This window comes from Trachurus trachurus, assembly GCF_905171665.1.
Source record: "Trachurus trachurus genome assembly, chromosome: 17".
Lineage (NCBI taxonomy): Eukaryota > Metazoa > Chordata > Actinopteri > Carangiformes > Carangidae > Trachurus > Trachurus trachurus.
In genome coordinates, this window is record NC_139900.1 from 14,731,131 (window position 1) to 14,746,485 (window position 15,355).

A 15,355-nucleotide genomic window follows, 5' to 3' on the forward strand; every position below is an offset into this window, starting at 1 on the left:
CAAAGACAGACTGGGAGAAAGAGACTGAGATAAGTGCGCCTTTGAAGAAAACATCAGCAGGCTTCATGGCACTCAGGCAAACCTTTCTCCTCCCTCCTCGGCGAGGACCCATCTCAGCAGATGAAAGCAGGAGCCTCTTTGAGGTGGGGCCCTGGCATTATCCCTGCATCCTGCATCAAGTAATTGAAAGACCTGAGAGTGTGGTAAGGGGCTCGAAGAAAGCCCCCCCCACTCTACACACACACTTTCTTTGAGCTGGGCTGAGTCATCCTTGCAAAGGTTTGGACTTGCACACGATGAGAAGAAGGGCTGGTGCACCCTCCTGGGTTTTTACGAGACGTTTGGGTGAGCTATGAGTAAGCTAAGAAGAAAAACAACAAGGAGAGGAAGTAGAGAGATGCATAGTTTATTTTATCTTAGGGGACCGAAAGAAGTTGAAAGTGAGATCAATAATTTTGGGGGAGCTGGCCCTGCTGTAAAAAAAAAAAGTATTATACAGTTTATTGAGAATAAAAACGTCAGAACATTCAGCACTGAACGCCTGCTGAGTTTTTCTGTGATGGAGCTTTATTTATAGGAAGAATATAATACATGGGTTATGGTGGGCTTATATGGTATTAAATGGTATTATTAAATAATCCTAATTCTGAAACTGGCCTCCAAAACCGCTGCATTATCCAATCAAATGAAGCAGAGAGGACGTGTTTGCCTATACAGATGCACAGGACAGCACTGTTCCACTTTGTTTGGACGCTGTGGTGGGTTGTAAGTAGGAAAAAGAGAATAATAGAGAATAATACTGTATGTGCTGCAGTGGTGATAAAATATGGGGCTGTAGTGAAGCGCTCCAGTGGATCAGAGTAATCTCAGTCAAATCGGTGTCAATGCACTGTCTGCACGATATCTAATCCTCCACAGCCTGACATTTAATATGTTGTACAGCAAATGTATCATCAGAATTTAGCACAGATCGAAATGTCGGTCGATCTACAGTACACCCTCTGATGTAGTCGGTGTTCGCCTTGATGACATTTACCTTTAGCTCCTCATTGAGATAAGCACATGCATGTAAGTGTGTGAAGTAGCGAATGAATGAATGAAAGGCTGTTGCCTCACGAGGAGAGGTCATGTTGGAGATGTTTTCTTGAAGCAGAGGTTTTATTTCTCTAATCCAGTTCCCTCACACCTGCAGCGTGTCTCCTAAAGGTCTCGTCCTCCTGTTCCTCAGTCTTTCCCCTCTTCCTTCTTCCCTCCCTCCCTCCCCCTGCTTTTCCAGTGCACGGTTTCTCATTATCAGCCAGACTCCTCCCTCTCTTTGACTGCTGGTGTTTTCTCCTCCCTCCCTCCCTCCCTCTTGTGTGTGTGGAGAGCTCGGTAGTGAGCGTTAATCCCGGATTGCGCTGCCCTGCCGTCTGCATCCCGTTGTTGCTGGGAGAGCATGGCACGGCTCCAGGACCCCTGTGCTCACACGGGAGAGGAGTGAGCGAATGACAGAGAGACACCAGAGAGAGAGACAGAGAGAGAGAGAGAAGAGAGGGAGAGAACAGAGAGAGGTGCAGTTGAGCTGTTTCACCACTGTCACAGCTACTTGAGCGCCGCGCTGCACTGTTATTGAGTTTCAGTCACACACTCTCTCACACATAAACAGGACAGGAGAGAGAAAGAGAGAGAGAGAGAGAGAGAGGGAAAAGGGAAAAGGAAGGATGACGGCCGGTTTGTCGCAGCTGTGGGCGCGAGTGTGAATGAAGAAAGAGGAAAACCTTGGTCACGTCCCGGGGGTCCACCACCACTACCACCACCATCACAGCAAAACCCTCTCCCTGCTCGCCGTGGTCTCTTCCTCACAGCTCGCACTTGAGAGGGATTAAACTTTTTTTTTTATTTATCTCTTGTTGACACGTCCGAGAAGTCTCTGACATGGAGTCTCCAACCAAAGAGATAGAGGAGTTTGAAAGCACGGCCCTGAAGTATCTCCAGCCGGAACAGATTGAAAAGATTTGGCTCAGGCTCCGAGGACTGTGAGTATATCCACTTTTACTCTTCTCAACAAGTGTCTGTGTGAAGCAGGGCTGTGTGTGTGTCTGTATGTGCATGTGTATGTGTATGTGTATGTGTATGTGTATGTGTGTGAGTGTGACACCCTCTTACATGCTTCGACAAGGACTTCAATATGTTTGTGTGTATAAAAGTGACATGTGATGAATCGCAGATCAATTCTGACACAAACGTGCAGGAAGGACTCGAGAGCTTGGGTGTCATAAGACGAGTCTGGTTTCGTTCATCTCACACTCGTGTTGTTTACAGTGTGTGTCACCTGCAGCGTGTGTGCTTGTGTGTGTGTGTGTGTGTGTGTGTGTGTGTGTGTGTGTGTGTGTGTGTGTGTGTGTGTGTGTGTGTGTGTGTGGAGATGGTGTAGCTGCTCAAACCAAACACAACAGCTCCTTTGAACTGTTTTGAATGGTTTGTTGACTTTACTGCAGGGTGAGGAAAGAGAAGGAAACATCAGAACTGACTTAGTGAGCAAAGAGCGCCGGTCACACAAAATATCATTATTTAACCCTTTTAGCTACTTTTTCTTTTTTTTCTGCATGTTGGTGCTGTTTTTTTTCAACAAACACCTGTTGTCAATGTAAGATTTTGATTCAAAGACTTCACCTTTGGACTCAAATGATTGAATATTTGTGTTTTTGTGTGAGCCAGAAATGTCTTTTTTTGCACCCGTACTGTATTTTCCTCCTAAACCTCACATTCCTCCTCATTCCTTCACTTTTTTTTCTAACTACCCACCCAATACATGATATAATATACACAATAATATTACTTCCTCCACATCCACCAACCAATCAACACCTCTACGACCTTTCGCCCTGAGAGAAAAGCCCCATGCAGTTTATATGGAGCTTCAAGTGGGAAATTTCTCTCATCCATTTTCAGTTCTCATCATTCTTACTCAGCAGGGGGAGGAGACGGCGGTGTTGCTAGGAGGGTTGTGTTTAGAAGAAGAAAAAAAAATCTTTAACGTTACAGCTGGAGGTCTGAATGAAATCCAGTCTCCCTCTCTGCACCACAGACGACGACTGAGTGAATGAAGCATGCACGATTTTAAAGAGTTCATCTATCAGCCCTCCTCCTCTCCTCTCCTCTCCTCTCCTCTCCTCTCCTCTCCTCTCCTCTCCTCTCCTCTCCTCTCCTCTCCTCCCATCATTCTCATTTATCTTTGTTTTGGTATTTCTGTTGTTCAATGATTAGTCATTGTTTCCGTTTCAGGAGCCCGACCTGTGGTTTTTCCCCTCCACCTTCATCCTCTGCCACGTTCACTTCCCTCAGGGCGGCTTCATTGTCTTTTCCATTTGGTCACTGACACAAATTTCCCCATCGTAGCAATTTTTCGTTTTGGATATTTGATGGAGAGAGATTCAGATGAATGTAAGGGGGCGGGGGACTTTTTGTTTTGCTTTTTTGTTTTTTTTTGTCTTCATTGTTTTTTCATCCTGGCCTGGCTGCAGTCCGCTGGCTGCTCTGAGGCTCCTGTTGCGTGTCAGAGATCACATTAGCCTTTAATCTCACAAAGAGCCTCTGTCTGAATAGAGGCAGCTCCAACTGACAGGCAGGCAGCCCCCACAGATGTTGAGGCGTCACCCAACGTACGTTGTGTGTTTAAGAGGGAGAAATCGAATGCAGTGCATCTATATGAGTGTGTGTATGTGTGTGTGATGGGGAAAGGTTGACTGCTTGCTTGTGCTGATGTGTATAATATAGATTGGATGTGTGTTTGAGAGTGTGTGCGGCAGCTTGGTGACATTTACTGTATGTGCTGCCAGCTTATCCTCGGAGATTTGTTTGGCAGATGTATGATTTGTGTGTGTGTGTGTGTGTGTGCGTGCGTGTGCGCTGGATGGCTATCGCAGCACTCTCTCTGGCACTCTCTACACCAATCATCCATGGATAGGCGGGGAGAGCATTTACTTTGGACTGTTTTCCCTCCGTCAACCTTCAGTGACGCAGCCCGCGGCCCGGTGACGGCCACAGATCAAGGAGTGAACAGCGCGTTGTGTTTTATTACTTCCCTCTGACAAATGGCCCCTTTATGTTTTTGCATCAGTGAATGGATTCCAATGGATTTCCATTAATAAATTAGATCACTGCGACGGACCCGACCTCTGCGTCACCCACTGATTAATGGAAATCAATGAATTATTTAATCACTTGATCAACAGTTCATCACAGAGAGCTCCCTTAAGGGCAACTTAGATTTGGTCCAAGGAGGATCAAGGTGGCCGGCTGACCGCCTGATGACTCTATCTGATGATCTGAGTGAATATATAAGAAGATTACCCCAAAACACTGGTAGAAACTCTTTAAATGGTCAAGTTCTTGCGTAAAAATCCAAATATTTCATGGCCTCGGCTTCTCAAGAGTGAAGATTTGCTACTGCTTCTTGGTGACTGAAGACTCTTCTCTGCAGCTTTACAAACTCAACAGGCACTTGATTAGGATAGGAAATAATCAGCGGATTAATCCATAATGGAGTTACACATTAAATAGTCAAGAATCAGATTCACAAAACAAACCAGCAGTAAAAATCTGTTCACAAGGAATAAAAAGTCTGCATTTATCTGCATTTACTTCTCAGTGCAGGACTTTTACTTGTAATGGAGTATATGGTGACAGTTTACCTTCCTCCACCTCTGTCCAAGAAATATAAGCCGGCCAATAAAAAAAACAGCCTTAAATTTTCAATTTACTTATGGTCACATTTCCCTCGATATTTTCTCTGTGACCTTTACGCTCGCAATAATTCCTGGAATTTCCATGACCCCCTCCAGCCCACATCCTCATTATACCGAGGACATTGCATTAAAGCCTTCCAATTAGAAGAGGCTCTGTGCTGTTGATAGGCACGTACACACAACCACACACACACGGATGTAAAGCGAGCTTGATGCGACGGGGAAGGGGCAGAAGGTGGGATAAAGGATAGAAGAGGAGGTGAGGAAACTAGGGAACATCAATACTTTCTCTCTGACCTTCTTGTTACTTTATCAAATCATTTCCTTTTTTCATTTAGTGTGTTTTTCTCTATTTGTCTGTCTCTCTCGCTCCTTCCATTAAAACTATTCTTCTATTTTGTCCTTCACATTCCCAGTGCTCTCTTAAGGCAACCACCCGACTGTGATACTTAATGTCTTTTTAATTTTAATTGCTGGATGGACTCCGAATGATCGATTTAATCTTTTTTCTTCCTGCTAATCTTGGGGGGAGCCCTCTACATTTCTTTATAGAGACTAACTTCCTTAGCTTGCAGTTTTTTTTTTTACGCTGAGCTCCAGGAAAGATTGATACACAGAAACGATTGGGAAACAAATCAAGCTAAGTGCTGTGAATTGCGCCTGACTAGAATTTAAATCCACGTCTGTAGTCCAGTGGCAGAGGGTCCGTCCCTCCCTCCACTTGGCTACTATGAGTGCCTGAAGTGTGTGTGTGTGTGTGTGTGTATGTGCGTGCGTGTGTATGAATGTAGCTTTTAGAGCGATGCTGTTAACTCTTCATGGAGGTGTGGGTGTGCTTTAGGCCAAATGTTAGAGTATCTGATAGTAGGTGTGTTTTAACTGTGACTGTGTAGGTCTCCAGTATGTGTGTGTGTATGTGTGCAGTAGTGAAGTAGGTGGGATGTCACGGGGTGGAGTGGTGTGTGCATGCGTGTGTGTGTGTGTGTGTGTGTGTGTGTGTATCCTTGTGTTTTTGCATATCATTACGCCTCTCTTAAATCCCTAATCTGCATAAGTGATTGTTAGCATTTGCATTCCTTTTTAAATTTGCCATGCGTGTGTGCACACAACTCGATAATATGACTGCTGAGAAGTAAAAGCAAACAAACAGTGCAATCAAAAAGACCTTTTCTTATTTACATGTAATTACTATAAATCCTCATATTTGATCCAGCAGCACTCACCTGTTTGCTTTTTATTTGTTTGTTGTTTTTTGACATACTGTGTGTTCCTGTTGGAGCTCATGCAGGAACAGCTTTGTACTCATCCTTAAACTCTCTGACTGTTGTGAGTTGGATTCACCAAAGCTCTCTGAAATCACTCATTTCAACTCAGTTGAGCGCCACCTGTGCATGCGAGGGCAGGCGTGTTAGTGAGATCTGATCGTTTTCATCGTTGACACCGCCTCATAATTGTTTCATGTTTGTGAGCAGGTTCTGTCTGTGACATTGTTTAACCGAGAATAAAAAGAAGAATTTCACACCTTGCCGTCAGACATCAGTAGTTACAAACGCTACTTAAATATACCAGTGTCAGCTGCTGAACAAGGGGCTCCCTAAACAATTAGGAAATATCAAGCTGCCACAGTGACAGAAATAAAGACGAGATGAGAGGCAGCCATGGAGACGTGGCTGAGATACCACAGAGATTTCAGACTGGTCTGTAGTGTTGATCTAGTCTTTACTTGGCCCATTGATTAGTGTAAAAACAAGTTTAATCCTGCTTCAGAAAAATAAAGATATCTAAAGACTTTTACTGTATTACCTCCAGGCTAATCCAGGTCCAAGACCAATGAAACCTTGGTAACACTGGCCCTGGTCCTAAGAAGTAGCACCTCACAACAACAAAACAAGAAATCTTATTCATGACTTTGTTGACACTGTTGTAGAGAGAGATAAAAAATTTAACTTTTCTGTGCAACAGATTAATTTAGATGTCTGTCTGAAGTCAGATTGTTTTTTCAGTCAGATTCAGTCGGATTGTGTCTCTGTGAAACCAGCTCCAGCTGATGTTTCACTGATCCCAGACATAGACCCTGAGGCAGCTGTTGGGGTGAAGGGACTTTCTGTTTTCTCAGATTGAGAATCCATGAATATCACTTTAGCATAACGTTTACTTTAGCCATCTTATTTCAGAATCAAACTTCATCTCCAGATGAGCTGAGACTAAAAGCAGACATTACATGTAGATGATTATGAAACAGGTGAGAGAGCAAAAGTAAGACTTTGGTGAGTTCAACAAATTCTTTTACAAGAGTGAAATGATTTGTGCGAGTGGTTCTTGCATGAGACCCAACGTCTTTTCTTTATTAACTTCCATGATAGCAAGAGAAACTGCTTAATCGATGCCTCACCATCCTTCTGTCTCTTTTCTCTGACAGGCGAAAGTACAAGAAGACGTCCCAGAGGTAAGACTTGCTGCTGGGACCCTGGATCTCCTCCTTCTCCCTGTCTCTCATTCATCCCCATCTCCTCCTCTTCCTCCTCCTCTTCCTCCTCTTCCTTTTCTTCTTCTTCTTCCTCCTCCATCCTCTCTGTATCACTGGACGTCACGGACCTTCTCCTACCTCTGTGCTATCTTCCCTTACCATTCATTCATTGTGTCTTGCCTTGGGAAGGAACCCTTTGTAACTGTGTCATGAAAGTGCCGTTTGAATAAAAGTTGTTTTTGTTGCTCTGATTATTATCATTATTCTCCACCTCCATTCTCTGAAGGTCTCAAATCTCAGTCAAACAAGTGAAACACCAGTGTCACACCATGCATTCACAAAGATCCCTCTGCCTGTCTCGCCTCGATTCAAGTGTCAGCTCATCGTCATTACCAGATAACTGGCACTCTAATGGATAGAAATTATGGTGACACAGATGTTGGGGACTCGTAGACATCAGAGGACTTGAAAGCCGAACAAACAACCCGAGTGCCACGCGTGTTATCTTTGTCATTATGAAACTTTCATTTGTTTAGTTGTGTTGGAGATGCTCTGGGGAAATCAGGCTCTCCATTAACTGGGACTTGAGTGCATTTATTTACGAGGGTGAAAGCAGGGATTAATTAATGCCACTGGATGAATGGATAACGTAGATTAAAGTATCATTTGTTAGAGATGTTTCTGTATTGATCTGAGGCATGCTGTCAGTGTCCTTCATTATTCATCTCGGCTTCCCCTGTGATCATTTTCTCCTGATGCACAGGACACGTCGTATTGCTTTTAGCACCCAAGAGACTGTACAAATAAGATGTTAAAACAGACCTGCAAATGACAAAAACAACTTTTATTTTGTTTTCCAGTGTGTTGCGTATGAACCCATTTTGAGATCAAAGTGGGAAAATCTCGTCTCCCCAGCGATTTCGTGTAGACACCCAAAACAGATCTTTTGTGAAGCGGTGATGTTGTACCCTCCACTGGCACAGTTTGTTGAGCAGGCGCCCCATAAGTAAGTCGGCCCCAGTTCGAATCCCGCATTCGGCGCCCCTTTACTGCACGTCATTCCCCCTCACTCTAACTCCCCATTTCCTGTCTCTCTCAACTATACTATGCAATAAAGGCATAAAAAGCCCAAACATATACTTAAAAAAAGACAGAGAAACAAATCCACTAGTTACTTTTCCTGGTAATTAGTCACTTTTATAATGTAGTAACTCAGTTACCAACTCAGTTACTATTAGGGGAAAGTAAGGAGTAACTATAGCTAATTACTTTTTAAAAATTACATGCCCAACATTGATCATAGGTAATATACACACACCTGACAAATAACATAAACTGTGTGAATCAGTGTCTGTTGGTAGCTGTCTAATTAAAAATGAAGGATTTGGTCTTTTATAGATACAGTAGAGGCTAATAACTTATTCTCAGAGTTTGGGACCATGAAATAAAGCCTAACTAATTACTGCCCAAGAATTCTACGTATATGTTCTACAACGTTTTAGGCTTTTATTAACAATGGTAACATTAGCTTTTTGAATGATTACATCAGAGTGTCATACCCAGTTGATGCTTAGATGACGTGGGCTAATGAGACACTGCTTTTATTACAGTTCTGCACATACAGAGGTTCAAACAAACACAGAAAGCAGCAAGCAAACCTGCGGTGAGCAGCTCCATCTACGTATGTGTGTCAAACAAACCACACTGATGTTGGCTAATCTTTTAACCATAACAAAGTCCAGTGCTGTAGTCTGCATTCATCTGTTGCTTATAGCACAGGTTGTCTGGTAGACATTTTCAAGCTCAACTCCAAAAGGGACCACAGGATTTTAAAAAAAGCCTTTAATTTTCAACCTCGTTGAGCTCACAGATGAGTAGAAAAAGTGTCACCACACAGGTGACACTTTTTTCCTGTGAGCTAATGGAAACTCCCAGTTTCCGCCGCTGAGGGCGAAACACCAAAACCAAGAATGTGTTAGTCTGTGTCTCAGCTCTTTCCTCAGCCCCGGGCCCATTAAGAGCTACTGCTGCTGCTGCTGCTGCTGCTGCTGCTGCTGACATAAAACGAGTGAACAATATATATTCTCACCTTTTTAAGAATTCTAAGAAATAAAGAGCTGGAGGCCGTTGTTTTTGATCAACTGTTGCTCACACTACAGTCAACAAGTATGTTTTTGTTTGATTACTTTCATTCAGATTGAGTTGGTAGTGAGTATTTCCAGTGGGACAGTGTATGTGGGATTGTTATATGTTCATGGTAATGATGGAAGATATCACACAGTGTGGCTCATGCTCATCCATGGTTTTAGTAGTTTTTTTAATATGACAACAAAGCTCTATGGCACAGATTAATAAGATACTGTATGTCAGATTGTGGCTATAGGGTTATACTTGTTTTGTTAGATATTTGACAATAAGGAAAATGTAGATTATCACAAGCTTGATTCTTTGAAATGGACAGAAAACGCAGTAAAGTCCAACATTTCTTTCTTTTATTATTTCAAAAATAAGAACATAACATGTTGACGGAAATACCACTAAAGACAGTTTATGTGGAAATAGTCACTTCTCCACAAGTGAAGCAGAAAACAAGAACAGGTCTGTGAAGCCGCTCTAATTTTGCTTCATGGCATTTTCCTGTGAACGGTGGGATTGCTGCACAGTTCGAGTAATTGAACAAAACTCTCCTCATGCTACTTATTGGCACAGTGTGTGGTCGTTTGCAGTGTGGCATAGGCCTAGCTGTTGGAAACTCTCTTCTCCCTCTCCCCCTCTCTCTCTCTCTCTCTCCGCTGGGTGGGTGAGTTCCTGTGTGGAGGAGCCCGGTGATTGACAGCTCCATATGTGTCTTTGTAATTACGGCCGGGCTAATTGGCAGAGAGGAACGCTGGGACATTGTCATTACTGACACACCAGGACAACCCCTCATGCACGCAGATGGAGGGAGAGATAGCCCCTCTCCCCTGGGGGGTGGGGGGTGGGGGGGAGGAGAGAGGACTGTTAAACGAGGAGAAAGTGAAGCTGCGAAAGAATAAGAAAAGGTTTTCTTGTCCTGCCCTGTGTTTGTGTTTGTTATGTAGCCTATAGGTTTGGTGCTTGTAGTAGGAAAACAACAGTTTTGCCTGTTTCTATTATGATTTGCTCTTTCAACAAATGACAGTTTTAAGCCCCGCCCCTCCTGTGGTTACTGTTGCTATGCCCATCAGCTTTCCATCCTGGCACAGCAGTGAACAGTGAACCACAATAACGGCAGATTTACCACTCGAAACATGTCTTTATTTTCTAAAAACCATGATCTCAGATGTAGAGAGAACAACAGGTTTCTCATTTCTACCCTGTGGTTGCAGCAGCGTTGGTGGCGGAAATAACAACTGGTGTAGCTGTAGCGAGCTAGCTAGGTACGCTATACTATAGGTGGATGCTGTGGTCCTTGCTGGTTGATGAAGTGTTTTCCGCCATGTTTATTGTTTATTGTCTATCCCAGCCACAGCAGCTGTTGACGCTGTTTACATGCTCATAAATGTGACTTATTTTTACACTGCAGGGTTATCCTCCATGATATTTGGCTCTGAGCGCTGCAAAAAAAGGTGTCGTTGACCTTCACTCAATGTTGTGGCGGCACACGAAGCATCGTATAGCTGCTATACTCCACTAACACACTGAACATGCTACTGTAGGCTACACCTCCTGTGAAGACTGGCACATTATTAGGGAAATTGTACAGTAATAGTCTGGTAATGTGAAGTCTGGCTGGGATTTCTACTGTCAGATGATGTTTTTCGTGAATGATCGATTCAAAAAAAGGTTTGCGTCTTTGACAAATCTGCTTAATTTCCAACTTCTTAATGTTCCTTAGAGCATTTTGCCAAGAAACAAAGAAAGAAAAAACACCACTTTCTCTTCTATTTATGAAAAAGGCATTGATTACCCAAGAAAGACCACTTGAACATTATATTGCCAACAAAGCAACAAGTAGGTGTCTTGTGTATCTCTTTGTATTCCCAGTCGTGAAAGACTGAAACAGGCTTTTACTTAAGCCTGTAAATATGCTACAGTGGTCACTCCTTGTAGCCCAGCTTTTAAAAGCTTTAAGTGTTTTGCCATCTGATCCAGGCAAGGATCCAGCCTTAAATGGCCTTATGTAGGCTGCACATTGCCAACACTGTTCAATGTGTGTGTGTGTGTGTGGGAGAGAGAGAGAGTTTTTGTGTCTTGCTTCGCTCTCCCAGGACTGGCTGAATGTGTTTGATCAGATCATGGAAGCATTGCAGGGATGATGGTGGTTCAGTCTCCTCCACTTTGCTCCGATCATCAAACACTGAGTGCTTGTTTGTAATTATGTGGAAGTACAAGACGTTTTGGGAATTTGGGGATTTAGGGGCAGTGCCTGTGTTTGTATGTGGATGATTTAGGCTTTGATTCGCCCTCATCTGTGACGTCGCTCCACAAGTCCTATGAATGTGGCTGTACAGTAGGAGGAACCTCAACAGGTCTGAACCAGAGCCACAGAAAACACTTTACTGTTGCCAAAGCAGGTTCGACCAGCTTTTAAACTCAAGTAGTTTCTTATTTTTTTCCATCTGCCATGTAAATATTCAAAGGGTTTGTTGTTTTTTGTGAGTTTTTAGTGTCAAGCACATTGTGTTTGTCTATAATTGTGTCTTGTCAGATTTTATGTAGTAATTCTGAAGGGTTCACATACTTTAAAGGGTAGGTGTATGTGGTGCAACAGGACAGTGATTTCACATTTCCATAAGAATACCAACAGACTGAAGAGTGAATGAAGAAAAGCAGCACATTTACCAAGAGGGGAAAGAAAGAGCAGGAGCAGTGGAGAGGAGGACAGATATCGTCAGGCTTAGTGTCACGAGGGAAAATTGAGCTCTTTGGTTAATGTCGGTAATCAGGGGACAAATCTTCCAGGCTGCCTTTCAAGAACAGTCCATCAGATGCCATTACCCTGAGCCTCTCTGTCTCTTTTTCCCGGTAGTTCAGCACCATTCGTCAGCCGCTGCAAGTTTTGGGGAAACTTACCAGAGGTGAAACAAACACAATCATATCTTTTAAAACGTATAATTGTCTCTTGAGCAATAAGGAGCATGAATTACAGTGGTAATAAAGATAATGATGAGCTCAGATAAAGACGATTTTGCACTGTTAATCAGTTCAAAATAAAAAATTAGAGGACAGATGTCACTTCAGGCTCAACTGAGACACAGTTACTGTCACTACAGATCTCGCGCATCGGAGCATATTGTTCATTTTTGTAATTATGATTCTTTATTTTCATGCTGAGCCAAACATTTGATCTGTTTCCTATGTGACAACAAGTCAGTAGCCAGGTATCAACTCAAATGTCACTAAATTTCAAAAGAGAAAATGTAAATCAACAAGCATTTCCATTTCCATTGATTAATATAAGGAGAAGGTTCATTGAAAGCAAAGCAGCAGTTTTCCACATCGATGCAGAAGAAGAAGCCAGGAGATGAGGAAGGTAAAGGTGTGAAAATCAAACTTCAACCAGTCAGAAACCACCGTCACTCCACACAAAGTCGTTTTTTTCCCCCTGTTTGCAGCTATTTTTCATCTCTTCAGTGGAGTCGAAGCTTCTTTGCCTCACATACGTGATTTATTCACCAAGCCTGTTTCCATTGCACTGGGTCGTAATTTGGTTTCATCGATGCACCAACTTTTGGTACTAATAGACAATTATTACCACTGATGAGTTCACTAAAAATACATGCGGAAATGTGCGATAATTCCCAAAAGGTAATTATGAATAGAAACATTTAGCTCATTCATGTGGTGTGGCTGCAGCAGATCGTGATGTGACACCTACCTGGTCTCTTATACAGAACCAAACTGAGTTACTGCATTGGCTTAGGTGTTTTAAATAGATAACAATTGAAGGAACGGATGCGTCTGTTGTTCTTCATTCCAGTCTGTTGGAGTTCAGACTGACACACGGCCGTGCAGCTCAACGGCCTCAATTTCAGCCATTAATGACTCACTTTCCTCTGTAATTGTTTTCTAGTTGAGGTGATGAGTTGCGGCTGGTTTTTGTTTGCTTCCCTGTGTGTATCGGTTTATCAGTCTGTGTTTTCTGTGGAGTGCAGCCAAAAGCAGCGGAGAAGTTATGTTTTTTTTGAGGCTTCATTATTGTAAAGTGACTACACGCAGGCTTTTCTCGAGGGGAAATGTGATTTTTATGGCTGTTTTCTCGCTGTGGTTTTAGACAGTCGTGCCGCTCTTGCTGTTTCTGTTTCACTTCCGTCCCCCCACCATCCCCAATCCCCTCCTCTCCTCCTCTCCTACTACCTGATGATTAGAGGGGTAATTGCCCAGCTCAAACGAATCTCCAAGCTCGGGCTAATTACATTCTTCTCAACCGATCTCACCCCCCCTCCGACTCCTCTTTCTCCACTCTCCCTCCACATCAGGTGGGTTATAGGCTTCTTTTCTTTTCCTGAGGTAGCCGCCTCAGTTAGCGTGATTCACACACCGTGCTGCAGTCTTTTAAACCGTGCAGGTGCAGAGGGACACGTTTCAGTTTGTGCATCAGTACACGCACAGTCGAACACACAAAGTAAAAAAACACACTCTCAGATGTACACCACCATGCAACAACAACAACATGCATGTGCTGTATAGACAAACATCTTGCTTTAGATTGATTTTTCCATTCAGGCCAAACAGTGGCTGCACACAATGAGGCAAATCACTTTGAAATTGATTTTTTTTTTTCCTTTCTTGGCTGATCGTAAAGTGACATCAGAGGAGGGTTACTGTATGCACAAGTATTCATTCTTCAGCAAAAGGCTTCTACGCTGATTATTTTTCTCCCTCTTTGCCCACCTCCATTATAGAGCTAAGTGTATTGCTCATCTGAAGATTGATTACAAAGCCTAAATGATAGGCTTTTATACTAAGTTGAGGCTACGGCAGAGATGAGAGCATAAACGTCACAGGTCTGCCTTGATGCCAGCGCAGCTCGTGAGGCTTCCCTCCCCTCTTCCTGCTGCCTACTACAGCCCATAATATTCCAGATTTATGGAGCAGATTGTCTCCTTAATCTGGTTGTTTATATCCAGCCTGCCTCCCAACCCCACCCTCGTTCGCCCCGCTCCATCCCACCTCCGCCGGCTCCCAGGTGGATGTCTTCATCTCATCAGAGCAGGAATGTGTAACTATTTGTGCTTTTCACATTTGGCCCCGGTGTGTGTTCGCTCTCCTTTGAGTGTTTTGTATGCTGGGTGAGTGCTCATGTGTGATGCCCTGCAGCCATCTGTGTGTGTGTGTGTGTGTGTATGTATATGTGTGTATGTTTTTTTTCTTTCTCTTCAGCTATCTATCACCTCACCTCATTCGTCTCTAGCTAACCCAGTCATTTCAGCTCTACCGGGAGCCGCAGACTTCACATAATAGAGTATTCACATACTTCCTGTGGCCCACAGCCTCTGTCATCACCAATGTGAAAGACCATGTCTATAGAAAAATGGGATTTTGCCCCTGAAGAAGAGATGGATAAAGGCAGGAAAAGTACACGAGATTCATGCAGGAAACAGCTTTATATGCGCTGAGCTTTCCAGTGCTGTGGAAGTATTGGCTGCAGCTGTGACTGACCTTGCATAACCACGACATGGAAAAAGTTAGATAAAACTCTGGGGCAGAGCTTCCTCATCCAAACATTATAAAAAAAAAAAAGTGTTAGGGGGTTAAAAACATAACTGAATTTTCAGTTTCTCAAATAGACACATCCTGATGCAATATATCGCAGCCAGGACGGGATGAGAAGTCTCACTTTGATATGAATCACAGACTGGAATCATTATGGGGAAATATTTGTTCTGGTGGCTAGCAGGCACAAAAATCCATCCAGCCCTGTATTGCCAGATGAACCTAATACTTTGCCCTCCGACTGCTCGGGGACAGGAAGTGTGGGGAGCGCTGTAATAAAACTGAATCAACAAAAGTATTATTTGCCGTAGGGTTAATATATTGGTTTGCTTCATTTTCCACATTATATCGATGCTTTTATCGTTAGTTGTTGCTTCTCTGCTGTTTTATTCACTGGCGTATTCCTGCACATAAATCACACCAGTAAATTAAAACTGAACTTTTTTTTTTTTTTTTTTAAAGCTTTCAGCCTTTATTGGAT

General features: G+C 43.2%; 1 protein-coding gene across 2 annotated transcripts in view; it reads left to right on the plus strand.

The window, feature by feature from the left end:
• The window catches only part of pde1cb (phosphodiesterase 1C, calmodulin-dependent b), a gene marked incomplete at its 5' end in the record, with an annotated part of 99,107 nt that overhangs the window by 35,335 nt on the left and 48,417 nt on the right, over positions 1–15,355 (plus strand). Inside the window, 2 exons of one of the 2 annotated variants that reach the window (XM_083991961.1) lie at positions 1,754–2,018; positions 7,150–7,176. The exons of the other annotated variant lie outside the window; for it this stretch is intronic. Coding sequence (XP_083848087.1) covers positions 1,918–2,018; positions 7,150–7,176 — 128 coding nt within the window. Of the gene's footprint in view, positions 1–1,753; positions 2,019–7,149; positions 7,177–15,355 lie in introns of those variants that run through there. 2 annotated transcript variants of the gene reach the window in all.